This window comes from Pteropus medius, unplaced genomic scaffold, assembly GCF_902729225.1.
Source record: "Pteropus medius unplaced genomic scaffold, Ma_sr-lr_union100, whole genome shotgun sequence".
Lineage (NCBI taxonomy): Eukaryota > Metazoa > Chordata > Mammalia > Chiroptera > Pteropodidae > Pteropus > Pteropus medius.
The window spans coordinates 57818139-57836736 of NW_024349800.1; the positions used below are offsets into that span (position 1 = coordinate 57818139).

The window sequence follows — 18598 nt, forward strand, 5'->3', positions numbered from 1 at the left end:
GTGAGCCCATTTTTTAATCCTAAAGGTTTAGATACTACATATAATAAATGTGGAGGAAAAAATTCATGACATGTAAATGTTGGGGTCACATAGCACATAGTGTTTGACATGTATTCGATGTGGAGAGGTGACAGTGTGGTACACCAGGAAGAGCAAAGACTTTCAGTCAGAAACACGGATATATGTCCTGGTCCTTGCGTTACCTGCCAGCTGCGTTACTTCTCTGAACTTCAGTTCCTCTGAGTGTTAACTGGGGAAATCGTAGAGGTGTTGTGACAGTAAAGTAATCTCTGGGCTGTGGCATCTAGCACGGTTTCTAGCATATAATTGGTATTAAACGTATAGCAATGGTGGTAGTAATAGAGGATGCAGCTGTAGCAGCAGCCTCAGTTTTTTGGCGCATGTTGGCAGGACTGTCATAGGTGCCTTTTAGTTTCTAGTGCATTGAGTGGTCTTACATAAGATGGACGAATAAACCAAATGCGAAATTACGGTAGGGAATATGTTCCCTGACGACCCTGTCGCTTTCATCTCTCAGCTGAGGCAGTGTCCCTTTCCTGGTATCAAGGGCTCGAGATTTTATCTTTTTAATTTATTGTTCAGATTAAGTTTTATATCTTGATTAAATCTTTCTAGTTCTTAAAAAGGTTTTTTAATTGTTAGCTGTTTTCAAGAGCTCTGATTTTAGGATTAAGAGAATGTCAGTAGATGTGTTCCTTCTGATCATCAAATCATTTATTCATTTAAAAAGTTGATGGTGATTTTGGAGCTCATGTAGTTTACTTAACCTGCAAATTTATAATTGTAATATGTAAGCTTTGGTTTTTTTTTTTTTTCAGAATTAAATGAATTAGTGCATTTATATAAATTGAGTTAAAATTATTTATTATTGCTGTGCACATGGCACTACTACGAGTTGTGATGGATGGAAAGTAGTATTTACTAGAAAGGAATACGTACTTTTCATGCGGAGGCAGAATATTTACTAAGAACTTCAGAAAATCATAGATAACTCCAGGAAAGCGTGAAAAGAATATACCACCTGTATGTTATCATGAGGTTAAGTTGGAGTAAGTGCCAGATGAATTGTCCAGTCATAGGTAGTGGGAATTCAGAATGGGGAAAAAGCAGTCTCACTTGGAATGGTCACAGACACATCTGTGAGAAGCAGTAGTTTGAGCTCGAAAAGATGGAATTCAGGTAGGTAGAATATCGGCGTCTGAGAGTTCGGCCTCTGGAACTGGACTGCCTGGGTTCAGCGTTTTGGTTGTGTGACTTTGGACAAGTTACTAAGACATTTCTGTGCCTCTGTTTCCTTCACTGTAAAATGGAAAGGATGATATCGGTTATCTCTCAGGAATGCTGGATATGTGCATGTATGTGTGTGTATATGCTCAGACTTCACATTTGTCCTCGCACATAGGCAGCACCGCATAAATGTTAGCCACGGGCTGGGCACAGTTAGCAGCTTTGATAGTGTGTCAAATGCCCGTTCAGCTCAGGCACAGATGTGGGAATACGCAGGGATCTCGAAGGGCGACAGTGAGACAGCCTTCCTGTGGCTTGGGGTCTGTGTGGGCATTGTTTGTGGTTTCATGTGGTGATATGAATCAAAGATAAAAAACATTCTTCTCTAATTCTTTTGTTCAAACTCTGTTAGCACTACAACCTTATATAGGTTCAGGGTTATAACGTACATTGGTACAGTTTATGAATGTTTGGTACATTTCATTAGCTTCGTAGCTGATAAATACAGATGTCATATACTTTTATCTTTGTCCTAGAAGCCTTTTCCGGTTTAATTAATAAACCAAAGGAAATTTGTCAGGTTCTGGTTGTCTTTAAGTAATAGTAAATAAGGGCCTTGCCATTCTCCCTGCTGCTTCTGTGTCAGTCTAAGTAACAGAGTGACAGGGAATGACACTGACTGGATTTCTGTCATCTTACTGCGTGCGGGTCTTTGTAAACATGTAGTTTCGGGCCTCCGCAGTTTGGGGATGGTCCTCATCAATGCGCAGTTGGCTCTTACACCTAGATCCTTCAACACCACCACATTTCATACTGGTTCCCTCTCACCGGATGAAGTTCTGGCAGCCCTGAGTCTGTGGTTTCATTGTGGTACATGGAAATTGTAATTCACCAATTTTAAGTTGAGCCCCTGTTTTCCATAGGTGCAGTATTACAAATATGAAAAATCATCACAAAAATAAATAAAACATATGCACTTAAAATATTTGTTATAGGTATAACGCCAAATGCTGAATGTAAAAGTTATTACATAAATATTTTGTTTGGGGAATTTTTTTAATGTTGTCCATTTTAGCTTGTTATTGTTAACCTAAAGGCTATTGAAATTGGGTTTGAGGCTGCCGTTTTTTCCTAGTAACTTATCTTGTAGCAAGCATAGATATTCCTCATTGTTCTTCAATGTCTCTTCTTCAGAATTTAGGATCATCTGTCCAAGTGACAGGTGATAGTGGTGGTGACGTGTATATTCATCTGTTGTCTCTTGTTTTTTGACATTAAACACCTTTGTGAAGAGCAGCCTTTCTCAGTTATTTAAGTAACTCTTCTGAAAAATTCTATGGGTCTCCACAGGAGTTTGTGGCTGTCTCGTAAACTTTAATGATTTTACAGACTAGTTCTCCTTAGAAATAATCAAATCATCCCTTGTGCGTGATTAAAAATTCATTTTCAAACTTGGTTTTAAGCATTTGGGAGAGAGATGATGCCTCGTGGAAATTGTTACTTATTTCAACTCCATAAATCAGCTCATCACATTTTCTTATTACTATTTATTGCATTGGCCAGGTGCCATATACTTAGGATGGTGTCGGTGGAGTTTATTGCAGTTGTTAGGTATTTGTAAATATAATCGTTGATATGATTGTTAATATGGTACTGCTATTTACCATAGAGTAGATTTGGAAATGTCAGCCAGTCGCATGGGTATTTCTCGCCCCATGAAAACCCTTGCTGGTGTTAATAATAATTGATGCTTCTTTTGATGGTTTAACACTTAACTATGTTCCAGGTACTGCTCTAGGGGCTTTGTATAAACATACTATTTTGATCCTGTCCAAATCCAGATGAGGTTGGAATGATTATTATTCTTTTTCACTAATGAGGAAATTGAGGCACAGGCAGATTGAATCCCTTGATAAGGTTATTCAGCTCTGTGGGGTGGAGTCACATTCTAACAGAGGTTAGACTTCTGAGAGCATACTCTTAATTATGATGGATTAGAATTCAAGAAAATATTGGCTCATCTCTTCATTTCGGGCAGGTACTATTACGGCATGTACTAAGTAGATGGAGCCGGGGAGCAGCTGGGTCCCAGAGATTAAGCCAGTGGTGGGGGGAGGAGGATCTGAGTCCCAGAGGCTGGCGTTTGTAGTCTCATTTCTTTTGTACACATTGCTAACATCGAGGATGCCGGTAAGTTTGAGGATGTGTAATTATTCTCTGCTCTATTTTATAAGGAATTCTTTAATTAAATTGAACCCCATTGGTGCAGCAGAGAACTCCAAATGATGCCTTTAGCTATTTTTCTTTCCAATTTGGCATCTGAGCGATAACTAGCTTTTTGATTGGTTTCCCTTTGCGATTCAGATCAGTGTGACTTGTTCAGTGATGTTGACCATAGGGTAGTTATACATGTAGGCCCAAGTCATTAGTTTTTGTCTTTTATTTACCAGAACATTTTCTTCTGTGCGAAATAATAGAAATAAATATAACTCCACATCTTAAAACCAGTGCCTAAAAGGCGGCAATTAATAGTAATTCACTGTCTGTTTAGCTTTTGTTTCCAGGGTATAAGACATGAATAAAAGAACTTTTTGTAAGTTTTTTCTTGATAAAATTTCTTTGAAATAGAACATTTCTATTTAGTGTGAGAAATAATTGGTGGGAGAAAAGTTGAACATAATAGAACTTGTTATATGCATTCCTTCCCTGCTGACATAAATGTTCTCTTTAAATGAAACCAGCAAAGTTTATTTTTTGGAAAAAAACAATGGAACAGGGTTCTAATATAAAGAATCCTAAAATTAAACAAAAACAGTCATTATTTTGTAAAGAGATAATTTTAAGTTTACTGTGCACTTTTTTTGTGTGTGTGGGGATGATGCATTTACATTTTAAGACTTCCAAACCAAGTGGAAACAATAGAAGAAAAAGATGAAATAAAGTATGTAAATGTTGTTTTGTGTTTATAGAACTTTAGATTCAAAGTGTAAGTTTTATAACTAACCAAACTTTCTATAGTTTTTTTTTTTTTTTATAAGGAACCATTATGTTTTCTAGGCTTCTTTCTTTTTTTTGAACCATAATTTTACCTTATTTAGTTATTAATTTACATGACGTATTTTTGTTGTGAACAGAATTAATGAACAAGATTTCTCTGAATTTAAGTATTCTATCATTTTGCTTACCTTATGAAAGAATAAGTAGTTAAAATATGGGTGTTTTTTAGAAGGTAATGACAGAACAAATCAATTATTTTGAAATATAACAAATAAGATTGAGGGAAATATATGTTCTAAAATCTTTTTTCCCCCTGAAGTATAATGACATGTCCAATTATCTATATTGTAGATACATGCCATTACTAGTATGGCCTGCTCTTTCATCAGAGGTATTGCACGTTAAAGCAATTTATTCTGTCTGGACCATAGTAAGAGATCCGTACATGTTAAAGATTATTACCATAGCTGATCATCACTGCTATATTACTAGTAGCACTGTGATTATTGCGGTTGACCCTCGAACGGTGCGGGCGTTCAAGGCACAGACAAACTACATCAAGTCCTCCGCATATGTACATTCCCTACCACAGGTCAGAAATGCTCTCTCAGCAGCGATCAGCACACGTAGAAATGCTTGGTCGTGCTGGGCCTTGAGATGCAGTGAAACACTGTACTAACCCAGCGCTCTCTCAAGTCTGCTTTTTGGAGTGGGCCTCTGAGTGGAACTTGTCTTCAACGTGTATTATGATGAAAATAGGTATGTTTTCTTACCCATTTCCGTTCAGTGAAGCATAACAAAGTTTCACAACTTTTTAGTTTTTTAATACCAAATAAATATCGTTTTGCTGAGAGTCCCACGGCATTGCTAATCACTTTAGTAATAAACCTTGTATTTAGTATATTCTTCGTACAGAAAATACAAATCTCAACTTATGATGCTTTTTTCTAAAATTGTTGTAGCTTATGGAACTATGTCTGCATTCATTAGAAAAGACAATAATAGTTTGTTATGTTTATTGTTTTTCCTCATTCCTCAATTCTTTGCTATAATTTATTCTTATGTTGGAAGAATGAGCATTATCATCATTGTATCCAAATGTCCTTTTTTACTTTTCAGTGGTCTCTGATGAACTATTAGTTATCGACAAGGAAGAAAATAAAAATAGTTTTTCACTTGGTAACAAATGAAATAGTATGATTATGACATCCATTCTAAATAATCATCTGTATGATTCAGAAATTTAAAAATATGAACTCAAACACCTTCAGAAATGTGTCTCTGTTACGTAGTTTGCTAGGACATTGCATTCTAGTTAAAATGTGGGTAAAATGCTGTGTTTTTAAAATGCCGTATAATAAATTTCTCATTGCATATGTCTAATGGGGAACTTTGGGTAATTCGCACCAACAATATCTGCAGGGGTGCTGGTGACCAACACTGCCCATTTCCAGGTCTTCTTAGTTCCCTTTTCTACTTAAAAACCCACCAGTGGACTCCTGTTATCGTGTACATGAGTACTAATCTCTTCATCAACATAATTTTCAAGCGTTTATGAAGTGTTTGTTGTGCAAGGCATATTTTATCACCTAGTAGGATAAGAGAGTACAAAACATAACCTGATAATATGCAAGAGCATCATTCTTTCTCTGGGGCTATGATACATTTTAGGAAAATGATACTATTGATACTCAGAAATATGAGAGAAAATGTTTTATTGAATTATTATATAAAAAAGGCAGTTGAAATTTGATTTTAAATTTTTTGTCTTTATTCTTAATTCAGAATTTTTCAGTTTTCATGGTTCTTGGGATGTAGAGCTAAAAGGGACCTTAGAAATAATGTTCGAAGTGTTTCACTTTAGAAAGTCCCGTGCCAGACTGCATAGCTAGTTAAAAGACAGATGTGTTCTGTTTCCTTTGCCTCCTGATTTGTAGCACATGGCTCTGCTGTGTTACCATACTGTTTTTTATCTCACTTTTCTCTTTCAGTTTATTCTTAATTTTCTTAATCAGGTCTTTGCCTCTTTTAGATTCTCCTGTTATGTTTTAGTGATATTTTTAACCTGCAAAATCATTTCTTCACTCTTGCTATTGCCTGTCCTCTCTGTCTGTCTGTGCCGTCCAGTACGGTAGCAATTAGTTACGTCGCTATTTACATTTTAATTAAAATTAGAGTTCTCTCTCTTAGTATCAGTGGCCACATTTCACGTGCTTTATACTTATACGTGTAGCTAGTGGTTGCATCTGTGATCATAGGAAGCTCGATCGTAAGCTTTTCGAAGGCAAGGGGCCATTTATGTTGGTATTGACATAAAGCATGGGGTCTTGGTAATGTTTTGGGACGTGTGAATGGGTACGTACCCACACCATCCATTAGTTTATTGCCAAATACTTCATTTAGAATTCTCCTTTTTGACTATTTTATGAAAGAAGAGAAATCATCAATTTGGTATTTTTAACTTACATTTGTATATGACGTGTATCATGTACCACCTTATGTACCATAAACAGGAGTCTTGGAGATTTAAGGTGCTAGAGATACGTTTTGCTACGTGTCCCTTGTGTAGCCAGTCAGTGAGGTCATGTGTATTTTAAGTGCTTATGTATTTTTTTCTTTTACTTGAAGTTATGACGGCGACTCGTTGATGATCATCCCTTGGCACGAACGTAAACATCGAGATAAAGATTGGTGTGAGGAGTCCGAGTGCAGGTGAGAAGTGCCTGCAGCGGGGGGCTTCATTCCTCTGTGGCACAGATGGACGGAAGGCCCTGTAGGTGTTGTGTGGTGTGCGAAGTTGGTCCTTGACTTAGAGAGTTTGAGTGAGGCTTAAAAAAAAAACCTTACTCTGGTAAGTAAAGAATTTTTTAATGAAAAAATATTAAATGCTACATAGGAATTATTCTAAAAGTGACCCTTATTCAAACAACTCTGTTTCATTTTGAGGTATTCCTTTTCACTCTTTGACATACACAGGTAATTTTTTTAATAGTTTTTATGGTATGCATGCAATTTTGTTCTTGACTCAGTTTTAATTTTCGGTTTTATAAGATTTAACCTCGGAAGGCCTCAGAATGTGGAGGCTTCAAGGAAAGGGGTGGGGATGAGGTATGGACTGAAACGTCGGATAATACTCTGTCGCCGTTTCTCCTTCCATGTTTTCCCTACATGAGAGCAGAGGTTTATTTTTTGGACTCGTGGATTGAGCCAGAGAAGCTCCAGATTGATCCAGAGAGCTTCCAGATTCCTGGACAGGACGAGGGTGGAGTGATCGGGTGGAAAATCGGCATTTCGTGAAAATTTATAACCTGAATCTTGAAGCTCTGGTTCCTTTCCCCCACCCTGCTCCTAGAGTGCAGGGACATTCACCGAGTAGAAGTTTGGAGAGTTCTTTTCTGGAGAAATGGAATAGCCTCCAAGAAGAAGCCTCTAGACACTGAGATACAGTCCCAAGAGGTTAGTTCACTATTAGGTCACAGTGAATCCAGCAAATGAACAGGTCCTGCCGTACCTACAGTGCTTTCTGTACACCTGAGGCTCAACTTCAGCAGGCAGAGCAGATGGACAGGAGAGGCAAAACAAGTAGAAAATGTAACTGAAAGACAGGTCATGTAAAAAGAAGAAAACTTCAAAAATTATAATTAATATTGCTTGGGAGATAAGACGCCGTGTTTGTGAAATAACAGTAAGATTTTATAACATAGGAACAATGAACTAAGGGAACTTTGAGAAATTAGAAAATATAATGGTACAGAAAAATTAGAAGAGTTGGAAGATAAAAGCAATGAACTTTACTAGAAGTTAGAGTAAAAATAATGAGCTAGACAATAAGCGAGCAAAGATAAAGAAAAGGCTAATAAGCAAATTACAGGCATTTTAGAAGGAGACAACACAGATATTAAAAGGGAGGAAGTTATAAGAAATAATTCAGGACTATTACTCAGAATTGAAGGTTATGAGTTTTCAGATAAAAATGCCCTCTATACTAAAGCATACCATCATGATTTTCCAGGATATTAGGGATACAGTCTTCCAAAGAGAAAACATGAATTCAGTTTTGATCTGGTTTGAAGTGCCTGTGAAATGTCTGAAAAGCAAATAGATTTGGAGCTTCTAAGTGAAGTCCGGGTCAGGGGTAAAAACATGGTAGTTGCTGTGATGTGGGTGGTAATTTATATTTTAGAGTTGAAGGGAGAGTACAGAGTGAGAAGAGAGCCGGACTGAGTCTTCGGATGAGCTATTTAATGGCCGGCTGAGGAAGATATTCTAGCAAAGGTGACTGAAAAGGAGCAGCCATAAAGATGAGAGGAATCAGACAGTATTGCATGCTGGAGTCAAAGAGAAGCGTGCTTCCAGAGGGGAAAGTGGTCGAATTCCATCAGTTGGTGTTGAGAGGGAAACAAGGACTGAAAAATATATCAAAGGACTCAGAGTTGCATGTAGGTAGGTGTTTTTCCCTGCTGCAGCAGGGCAGCTTTGAAGGGAAAATTTTAGGGGGAATGACGGGGCTTTTCCACTCTGGGGAAAAATCACTGGTCAGAATGTTATTGGCAGTTGTTACACTAGATAAATAAAGGCCACCAATTATAGGCACAAGGGGTTGTCCAAGGCATGTGGATAAAGTGCCCAAATGTTTATGGGCTTTGTGTCTGGTCGTATATTATAACTACTAATAATTCCAATAAAAATAATATCTATAAGTAAAAATTAGGATTAGGCACCTATTCTGTGCCAGAGTTCTCGCTGTCCTTTATATTATTTTTAATAATCTTGCATAGTATCATTCCATTTTTATGTGAATAAAGTGAATCTTAGACCACCTTTCACTTATTTAGACAACGTCTCTCAGCGTTGGCATCATGCTGCAGCCTCAGTTCTGACTCCAAAGCAGTTGTCTTAACACATGTCATTTACCACCCACTTACTTTAGATGAATGAATGTCCCTCCTGGGACACAGCATTTTTCCCTATGTCTCTGAAATACATTAAGTTAACTCTTTTCTTTTTTAGTCCTTAACCGTGGAAAGTAATTGGCCGGGATCATCCTCTAAAAAAACTCGTAATTTGCGATCCCTGTGTGCCTACCTCTGGGCGTTTCTTTCTCACTCCTGATGAGGCGTGGTGTAGTTTCGTGTTTTGCAAATGCTATGGTAGTATTGTGTTGCTGACACCTGCCTACTAAAGGTATTTTGTTGACAAATAAGGCATGTTTCTATTTCTTTTTACGAACATGGAAAACATGGGTTTCTTATATTTGCATCAAAATGGCCTGGGGATGCTTTTCATAAATGGCCTAGCTAGACATCACAGGTCATTTTGATCTAATAGGCCTATGGCACATACCCAGCCGTGTGCATTTTGTAAAAGCTTCCCAGGGTGATTTTCATTTCGCTAATACTTGTTTGATTGATTTGTGGCACAGTCGTGATTTATTCTCCATTCTCATTTTTTAAATTGGGAAAACCGATAGGAAAATAAGTGTCCAAAAAATGTCCCATTTATCTTGTAACTGTGTACATACGTATAGGAAAACAGACACACATGAACACAGCCACACATGCGTACATGCTCCCCGTCTCTAAGTGCTTTCCCTCTCTTTCACAAAATTATAATTTTTTCCAGCGTTCCAATCACTTATTAATCATTCCTTTTGTGCTTTACAGAATGGCGGCCGAACCGAGTCTCCAAGATGAGAGTGAATTTTTGTACGCTGCACAGCCCGAGTTGCTGAGGTACAAGGCAACCCAGCTCGCGGTCGAGGATGTTATAGACTGGTATCAGACCAGGGCGGAGGAAATAGAGCATTACGCTCGACAGGTGAGGGGACAGTGACAGCTGCTGCTCGGTGATGCCAGGAGTGCTGCTTTGGATCCTAAGGATTCAGTGCATGTAGTGGCTGCTAACAGTGGTTGCAAGGGATGAATGAATATTTCTTACCACCTTCGTTTATTTATCCTTTGCCTCAGACTTCTTTGTGGCTTTTTTTCATTATCAAAAAGCAAATAAAAGTTGTTCAAAATCTTTCTTATAATATAAGCTGTAAAATATGGTCCATGCTGTTCCAGATTTTCCATAAATTTTTAATAGCTTAATATCATATTAATTTAAAAGATTATATCAACCTAGAAATGCTTGATTAGTCTCCTGTCATGTTGCAGTAATGCAGTTCATTGTTTTGCATTTCGGGAACCCTGTTCGCAGCTCTGCTTTCTGATGTTTGTCTTAAATCCAAGCCGACTTTCCCTCAGTTCCCATGCGCCTTTACTGAGCATAACCCTTTATGGAGAAGGGGCGTGGGAGAGGGATGAGGATCGTGCCGACGCTTCGGCTATCTAAATACTCATTGTGACTCTTCCACTAACACACCTTGCGACCGGACCCGCTACTTACCTTCTCGGTACCTTGATTGTTTTCACGCTTTAGTTCTTATGCCAGGGTCAGCGAGAACAAAGAAAATAACACTGGAGAGGACATTAACAGTTCTGCTCATCGGGTGTTCTGCAAATGTAACCAATAGTTGTCTTCATCTTAGAGAACAGAAGTTGGCAGTTCTGAGCAAAGAATGGCAGGATGCACTGCGAAATCTCCGTCAGGGTCTGGCCAGTGGATGCCTTTTTCTTCCTTCTTGCGGTCGTGGCTTCGGACCCCCTGTCCTACCATCAGTTTTTCGTCGTACGGGAAGGGTGATTCCAGAGGGTCTGATGAGCAGCAGTTCTGTGGAAGGAATGTACAGCCCTTTGTTTAAGTTTCTTTGTAGTGTATCTGGCATGGCCATATGTCTCCATTTGATAGCCTTCTGAATTTCTGCTCAATCTAATTCCTATTTTTAGTATTCATAGAATTGAAGATGAATTATTTGCTGGAGCTGATGGGAATATTATAGACCAAACTTTTGGGGGATGGCCAAGAATATTTATGATGGACTTTCCAGGATTTTGAAGATGGCTGAGGACCATAGTAGCAAATGTTTAGAATCTTAAGATGTTATGAAAAGAACCTCTGGAGATGATGTAGTCTAATTTTCTATGTGATAAGTAGATAAACTAAGGTCCACAGAAAGGAAAGTGAGCAACTTGCTCAGGGATATGCATTGACAGAGCCAGACAAAATCCAGGTCTCTCTATAATATTTCTTATAGAGCCCATATAAAAAATGAACAATTACACACATCTTAATTGCTGAGAGCAAGGTAAATTAATCTAAAAAAGGGGTTCTCACACTCATAGTATCTTTTGTAGCAAAAATATTTTGTAGTACTTCCTTATTATCCTGATGAGAAAATCATAGACATCTTATTAATAGAAAATTTCCAAAAAATAATTTATAATGACTTGATTGCAATAATAGGACAAATAAAATATGTAAATGTTGAGTCATGACTATACTAGGAAGTAAAGTCAGTGAGAACTCACTTTGAAGAAAATAGTTGAAGTTGTAGATTTAATTATGTTGTATTGTTGGAGTTAAATACCACAAATCACTGTCTGGGATGTGAACAACTCGTGGTAAACTTTTTAACAAAACAAAGTAATATCTTCCCTTTATTATATAGTTGCTGCATTCTAGGAAAGTTCTGTGTAAATTAAACCATACAAAAAAGAGTTTTGTTTAAATGAAGTTGGGATCTGGACTCAGCGTACTATAACTAGGTTTTTCACGACGTTTGAAGGGTAGGTGGGGTCAGGACAAGCTGGTTATGTGGGACCGCCCTGCCTGTGTGGGACATCCAGCATTCTTGGCTCTACCCCCTTAATGTCAGTAGGTCCCACTGATTCTTGTGATCGACAGAAATACTCAGATTTTCAGAAAGCCGCCTGGTGGAGAGTTATATTCCCATTGAGCCCTGTCACCTTAGACCAATACCTGGCGTCTGGAAATGACCCATTCATATCGGTCACCTTAAACAAAGGCATTTTTATTTTGCTAACATAGGAGAAACTCACTTGGTGAGAATTGCTGAAGAAAGCTCTCAAGTGAGCCAGGAAGGCACATTTTTGTACAAATAAATGCAGGTCGTTTAACTTGTATCTAGACATTTTTAAAGATTCCAGTGGCATCATATGATTTATAGGAATTTTACAAATGCATGGAGTTTCCTATTGTCTCTGTCTAATAAGAAAAAGGTTTCTGTTTGGATTGGTTTTGCCTGTGGTGTTTGTGGTTTCCTAGATGAACTAGATAGAGCTTTTTGAGAGCAAGGGGAAATGTCTGTGTGAGTGTATTCATATATACTACTCTTAAATAACTGATTTCTAGATATCTGTTATTTGAGCTAGAAATGAGAATTCAAAAATTTCTCATGTCTGTAAAAAGTTTGGGCAGCCAGCCTCATGCATTTCAAAAGATCACTAATTATTCTCCAATTTGTAGTATTTAAATATTTTGTAACCCAGATTGACACAGAAAGTACTGCATTACCATAGACCACTTCTTACCCCGCTCCCCACCAGTTATCTCTGTATTAACATCTTGCATCTGAATGCTGCATTTGTTACAATTGATGAACCAGGATGTCCTTTGTATAATCATGCAGTGCAGTGTTCTTCAATGCTAAAAAGAAATGAGCCATCAAGTCAAGAAAAGACTTAGAAGAACCTTAAATGCATGTTACCAAGTGAAAGAAGCCAATCTGAAAAGATCCATACTGTATGATTCCGACCGTATGACATTTTGAAAAGGCAAAACAGTGGAGATGTGAAAAGATCGGTAGTTGCCAGGATTTAATTGGAGAGGGACGAATTACTGGAGCGCAGAGGATTTTTAAGGGAGTGAAACTACTCTGTATGGAGCCATAATGACGGATACCCATCGTCATGCATTTGTCCAAACCCATAAAATGTGCAGTACCAAGGGTGAACTCTAATGTAGACTGCATAACGATGTGTCAGTATAGGTTTATCAGTTACAACAAATGTATCACTGATGTCAACAGTGCAGGGGTTGTTGGTAAGTGGGGGCTGGGAGTATATGGGAAGTTACTATACTTCCTACTAATGGTTGCTTTCAATCTAAAACTGCTCTAAAAAATAACGTCTATTAAAAAAAAAAACCAGAGCTTTCTGAAATTAAAAGTTTTTAACAGTCTAATAATTTCTAGACATCCTTAATTCTTTTTTGAATAATTAAGAACAATTATAAAGAAAGAAAAGTGATTTGGGGATGCTTTATTTAGCTTCCTTCTATTCTTTCTTTTGTCTCTTTCATTTATTTAGAAACACTTCTAACAGTTATTGTTCTTTAGCTTCATTTTCTGTATTGATATTTCGTGTGGATTATGCTATGATCGAAGTGAAATCTAACATAGTTTTATCTTTTTCATTTTTAGAGATTTAATTGATATGAGACTTCTTTTTCCTTAGTGCCTTAGCAAAACTTTTTTTTGTTGTTGGCTTAGGAAAATGTGTATAGCGGTGATATTTATCCAGCGAGGGCTTGGGGTTGGTTGTATAATTCTTTAAGTCGCATGAGAGCCTACTTTCATTTAAGGTGTCAGTTATTTGATTCTAAATCATTCTTGCTTCAATAAGTATTTGGGAAAGCCACAAATTCAAAGTCGATATTAGAGAAATGAATCTGGATCACAAAATTGGTGACTATACATTACTAATGTGCTACGTGTTCAGACTGTTACTTGCACAAAGTTACGTTTTAGGCATCATTTTTCTCATGCTTTCTGAAAAATCATCTGAGGCAGGGATATTTTTTAATTGGTATACAGACATGAATTATATTTTTATTATTAGACATCAGGTAAAAAACATTTATCTGATGAAGTGTTACCAGGTCACTTCTGTTTTGCCTCATGCCTTACCTGGCTGTAGTTTTTCTCCTCATATTTATTTGTACCACTCTTTCCGGTTGAAATGCATTTCCTTTTTTCCACTTCATCTTTCCCTATCAGTACCTGCATCTTCGAAGGGCTTTGGGTGGACCTTCAATATGCTCGATGTGTTTTGTGTGCAGTCCGTGGCCGTTCTCTCTTCTCTGCTCCTCATTCCCTCATCATTCTCAACAAATTCGAGAACTCACTTCCATTCGTCTTTACTTTTGCCCCTTTTCCTTGAGGAAGTGGTCTCTCTTCTTGCTTTCAAGCTACTTTCTTTCTGTACCTGGACTCCGGATTCCATCGTCCCAACCTGCTCGGGCTCGTTCTTTTAGCCACCTAGTCTCTCTCTCCCTGAATTTTCAGCCTCTCCCCAACCGTGTCTATTGCCCTTTTTTTTTTTTTTTGGACATAAGGTTCAAATCAATCCTATTTCATAAATAAAACAACAACAAAAACAAAGTCCCATTCTCCCTGGCTTCTGTTCGAGCTGTCTTCTTTCCATCACGGCTCAGCCCGGCACTAGTCGCAGTGCTCGTGGTAGTTCCTGCTGTGTGTTTACCCCCCGCCCCCTGGAGTCTGGCTGCTCTGACCGCCCCATGTCAGTAAGGCTCCCTGTCGGATCCTTCTTCCGTCATAGACAGCGTTGCCCTTTGAGCCCACTGCTTCCTCTTTCCTACAATCGCTTCTGCTTAGGCTTCTGTTCACTTTTCTTGCCTTCATCTTTGCCATTCATTTTCGTCTCTTCTGTGTGGCTGATGTTCTTTGGCTTGTTCCTTAGATGTCGCTGTCCCCCAGGGCGCTACTCTTGTCACTCGTAGAGAATCTTTTAATACTAGTAACTGCGGTTCTCCTGACTAGTCTGCCTGCTCTCAGTCCAGTCCATTTCCAATTCATCGTTCATCATTCCATACATACTTACTAAGTATTCTTTCTGGAGTGTACATCTGTGACATTCTGCAGTGGAAAATCCTTTGGTAGTTTTGCATTTCAGGATAAACCGCACTTTCCTTAGCTCAGCAAAAACAATATTCTTCGTTATCTGGCCCCTCCCAACCACTCAGGCCGTGTTTCTCACTGCTCCATTTCATACCTCCTTTTCATTCTTGCGGAGCTGGTTGTACTTTGACGACACACTGCGCATCTGCCCGCCGTGCTGTCCCCTGCCCTTCTCCTTTCTTCACCTGCCATTTCGTATGATTCTCTAAAGCTCATTCTAAGTTTTCTCCCCTCTGGGTGACTTTGTGACACTTGCGGATTGGGCTACGTACCCCCTTCTTAGAGGTCACCCTCATCCTCGTTCACTCTACTTCAGTCATTGTTTTCCTGCATTGTGTTTCCTAGAGAATGGAGAGATCTTTGAAGGAGAGACCTCCTCTTATTCAGTTTTATATTCCTGACAGCTGGAATGGTGCTTAGCTCATAGTAGGTCCTCAATTAATGTTAGTCTAGGAGTGTGGGAGTAAGTGAGGAGTAGTGAGAGGCACTACAGGTTTAGGCCACATTAGGTAATTTTGCTGTCAATCAGAATATGTCATTTCATAAACCTAATTAAGTGATAGTCAAATTGCTGTTTACTGAGCTTTTATAGGAAAAGCATTCATTTTTGTCTAAGTGGAGTTTAAATAGTTGAACTGGGACAGTGAAAATGTCTTTCAGAGTCAGTCATTCAGCAAGTATTTATCGGATGCCTTCCATATGGGGGGCACTGAGGAAGATAGGGACTGAAGAAGAATATAAAAGCAAACATTGTTTTTGGAGCAAATGTTACGGTGAAAATAGGAGTAATTTGGCATCAACATTAACAGCTATGCTGTTTTCCCTGCCTGTTAATGTCGTCAGAATTAAACAGAGACTATATGTAAAACTGCTCTGTAAACTATAAGGCTCCATGTATTTAAGATGGTTGTCTTTCTCTTTTATCTTTACCTTTAGAATTTCTTGCTGTTCGTTTGAGTCCTTTGAAACAGTTTGATGCTGATACATTTAATAAAGAAGTTTTGTACTAAATTAAAAAAAAGTTACTTTTACTGTGGATTTTCTAGAAATTGATTGCAAGAATTAGATTCTCTACAGGAAGCTCTGAGGATACATCGGGGAGATACAGCACTCAAGACTCACGGCGGCTTCCCATTTCAGGTCGACTGCGCACTGTCACTCGTTCGACTTGGGATGGAGCGGAACGTCCCTGACTTGCTGGTTCTGTGTGACAATTTGGTCACCCTGGAAGCATTGGTTTATGAAGCCGGGTGCGATTTAACCTTAACCTTGAAAGAACTTCAGCAGATGAAAGACATCGAAAAACTAAGATTACTAATGAATACTGTAAGTTTTATTTTAACTTTCTTTTTAAACATTCTCTGTGTACTTTGATTATTGTGTGTCTCAAAGTCAAAGATTTAATGTCCTCCAAACCCGAGAATTTAGTAAATAAAGGAAGGTTTCTTGACTTTTTTTTTTAAACTAAATTTTATGAATAAAAAATTACCGAAGGCATCCAAAACTATTTTGGCTGTTTTTATACCTTGCTTGCCCGTTATTCATACTTATCGATATATAGCCCCCAATCCCTAATTCTAGGTAGGCATGTTTATAAACCAGCTGTCATTCTAGTATTCATGTTTCTAATCTTCACTGTGTGAAAATTCACAACTACTTATATATTTCAAGGTCTTAAAAAGAAAAGTACTGGAGTTCAGAGGGCTGGATGGTCATGTGAAGGAAACATCTTGGCTTCAGGGTTAGCAAGCTTAGGAGAACTTGCCTAGCCATTCCTAGGTTTTTCTTGGGTCACCTTGGGGAGAAAGTGTACCCTCAAAGCTAGGCTCTGGTTTCTACCAACTCCACTAAGCCGAGAGACGCGCCTTTCACTCAAGGACGATGGGGCCTGGAGGTGCTCGCTGCCAAACCAGCCTTTTCTCATCTCTGCTGTTTGGGAGCCTGGCTGAATGGCTGAGGATGAGGGTGGGGTCACAGCTGTCATGGAGATTTCGTTTCTCCCTTGACTCTTATTTTCCTCTCTCTGCGCTTTCTTTTAATCGTCCTTTCTCTTCCTCATCCCTTTCATCATCTTTCTCCCTCTGTCTTTACCTTTCTTTTCTCTATTTAATTTCGTTTCCTGATGATCTAGTGACAGTTGATTTGTGTTATACGTAAGGCTCCTCTTAAGAGATGTAGATGTGTCTCCTGGGGTCACTCGGGGAAGATATTGTTTATATCAGGGATAATAAGTAAAATTATGTGTGTCATTTAGAGTTTTGTGAAGCTGGGTATAAAGGGGCAAAACAAAACAGGAGGAGGAGGGAAAGGAAGGGAGAGAATCTGGGATTTTATAGATGACACTGGTCTCAAGCGGCTCCTTTCTAGAGCTTCTCTATGCTTATTATCTACACACACACTTTTGGGGTAGGGCCTCTCTTTGCTCTGGAAGACCTCCTGACTTGGTAGTAGAGTGACTTCCAGAGCTGGCCTTAGGCGGCGAGGGACCCGGAGCCATCCCTGGGGGGATCTAAACAGACAGGCTGCGGTGCTGTCGCTGCTGGCTGCCTAAAAAGGACACTGTGTCCTTTTTAGAAAGCCTTGGGCTTTAAAAACCGTTGACCTCGGTCTGATGGTGTTTTAGAACTCGTCTGGTATAATCAGATATTTATTATTATTTTTTTTGGTTACTTACATTTTCAGTGTTCCGAGGACAAGTACGTGACAAGTGCCTACCAATGGATGGTTCCCTTTCTTCACCGCTGTGAGAAGCAGTCTCCTGGTGTGGCTAAGGAGCTATTAAAAGAATATTTAGTAACTTTAGCCAAAGGGGACTTAAAACTTCCCCTGAAGATATTTCAGCATTCCAAACCAGATGTAAGTAGAAACTCTAATATCTTAAAAAACATCTGTACTTTTCCCCCTACAGAATTAGGTTCTGTTGATTAATTTTTTGAAAAAATCCTTTAATATCACCACAAATTGCATTTTTTTTTTAATAATAGGCTTTGCAAGTAATTTTCCTTTAAACAGAAAAAGAAATGGTTGTCATTCTTTAAAAATGTTTCAACAGTTGAGTCCAAAATTTTTTTTTGGAATTTCATAAGCTTATGTTTATTTTAACTGATTTACTCCAGTTTGTTGACTATTGTATTTTGGAAACCGGCTATACCAAAAAGATGAACAATTGATAGGTATTGAATTCTCACTATTAGAAGGTGCTATACAAGTGTTAACTCATTTAATCCTTATAACAATCCTATGAGGTAGATATTTTTATTAATATTACAGGAAAAGAAAGTTGTTTTGCAGTTGCCCAGGGTCACATACTAAGGAGTGGAACTTGGGTTCAGACATTCTAATGTCACAGCTATGTTCTTAACCATCATGCTTTACTGTAACACCAATAGAAGAAAAAAGATTTGTGCCCTTGACTACCTTCAGATTATTTATGAAAATCTTTAGGATCTCATTAGGAGATCTTATAATTATTCTTAATAACTCTTATATTTGCTTAAGACACCTGTATTTATCTCTCTGTATTTCTGTAAG

At 38.3% G+C, this 18598-nt stretch overlaps 1 protein-coding gene across 2 annotated transcripts in view; it reads left to right on the plus strand.

The window, feature by feature from the left end:
- The window catches only part of NBAS (NBAS subunit of NRZ tethering complex), a 249354-nt gene that overhangs the window by 75096 nt on the left and 155660 nt on the right, over window positions 1–18598 (plus strand). For both annotated transcript variants that reach the window (XM_039887818.1, XM_039887819.1), the window contains exons 22-25: window positions 6874–6957; window positions 9909–10062; window positions 16208–16393; window positions 17750–17923. In XM_039887818.1, the coding sequence (XP_039743752.1) occupies window positions 6874–6957; window positions 9909–10062; window positions 16208–16393; window positions 17750–17923 (598 nt within the window). The remainder of the gene's footprint in view (window positions 1–6873; window positions 6958–9908; window positions 10063–16207; window positions 16394–17749; window positions 17924–18598) is intronic.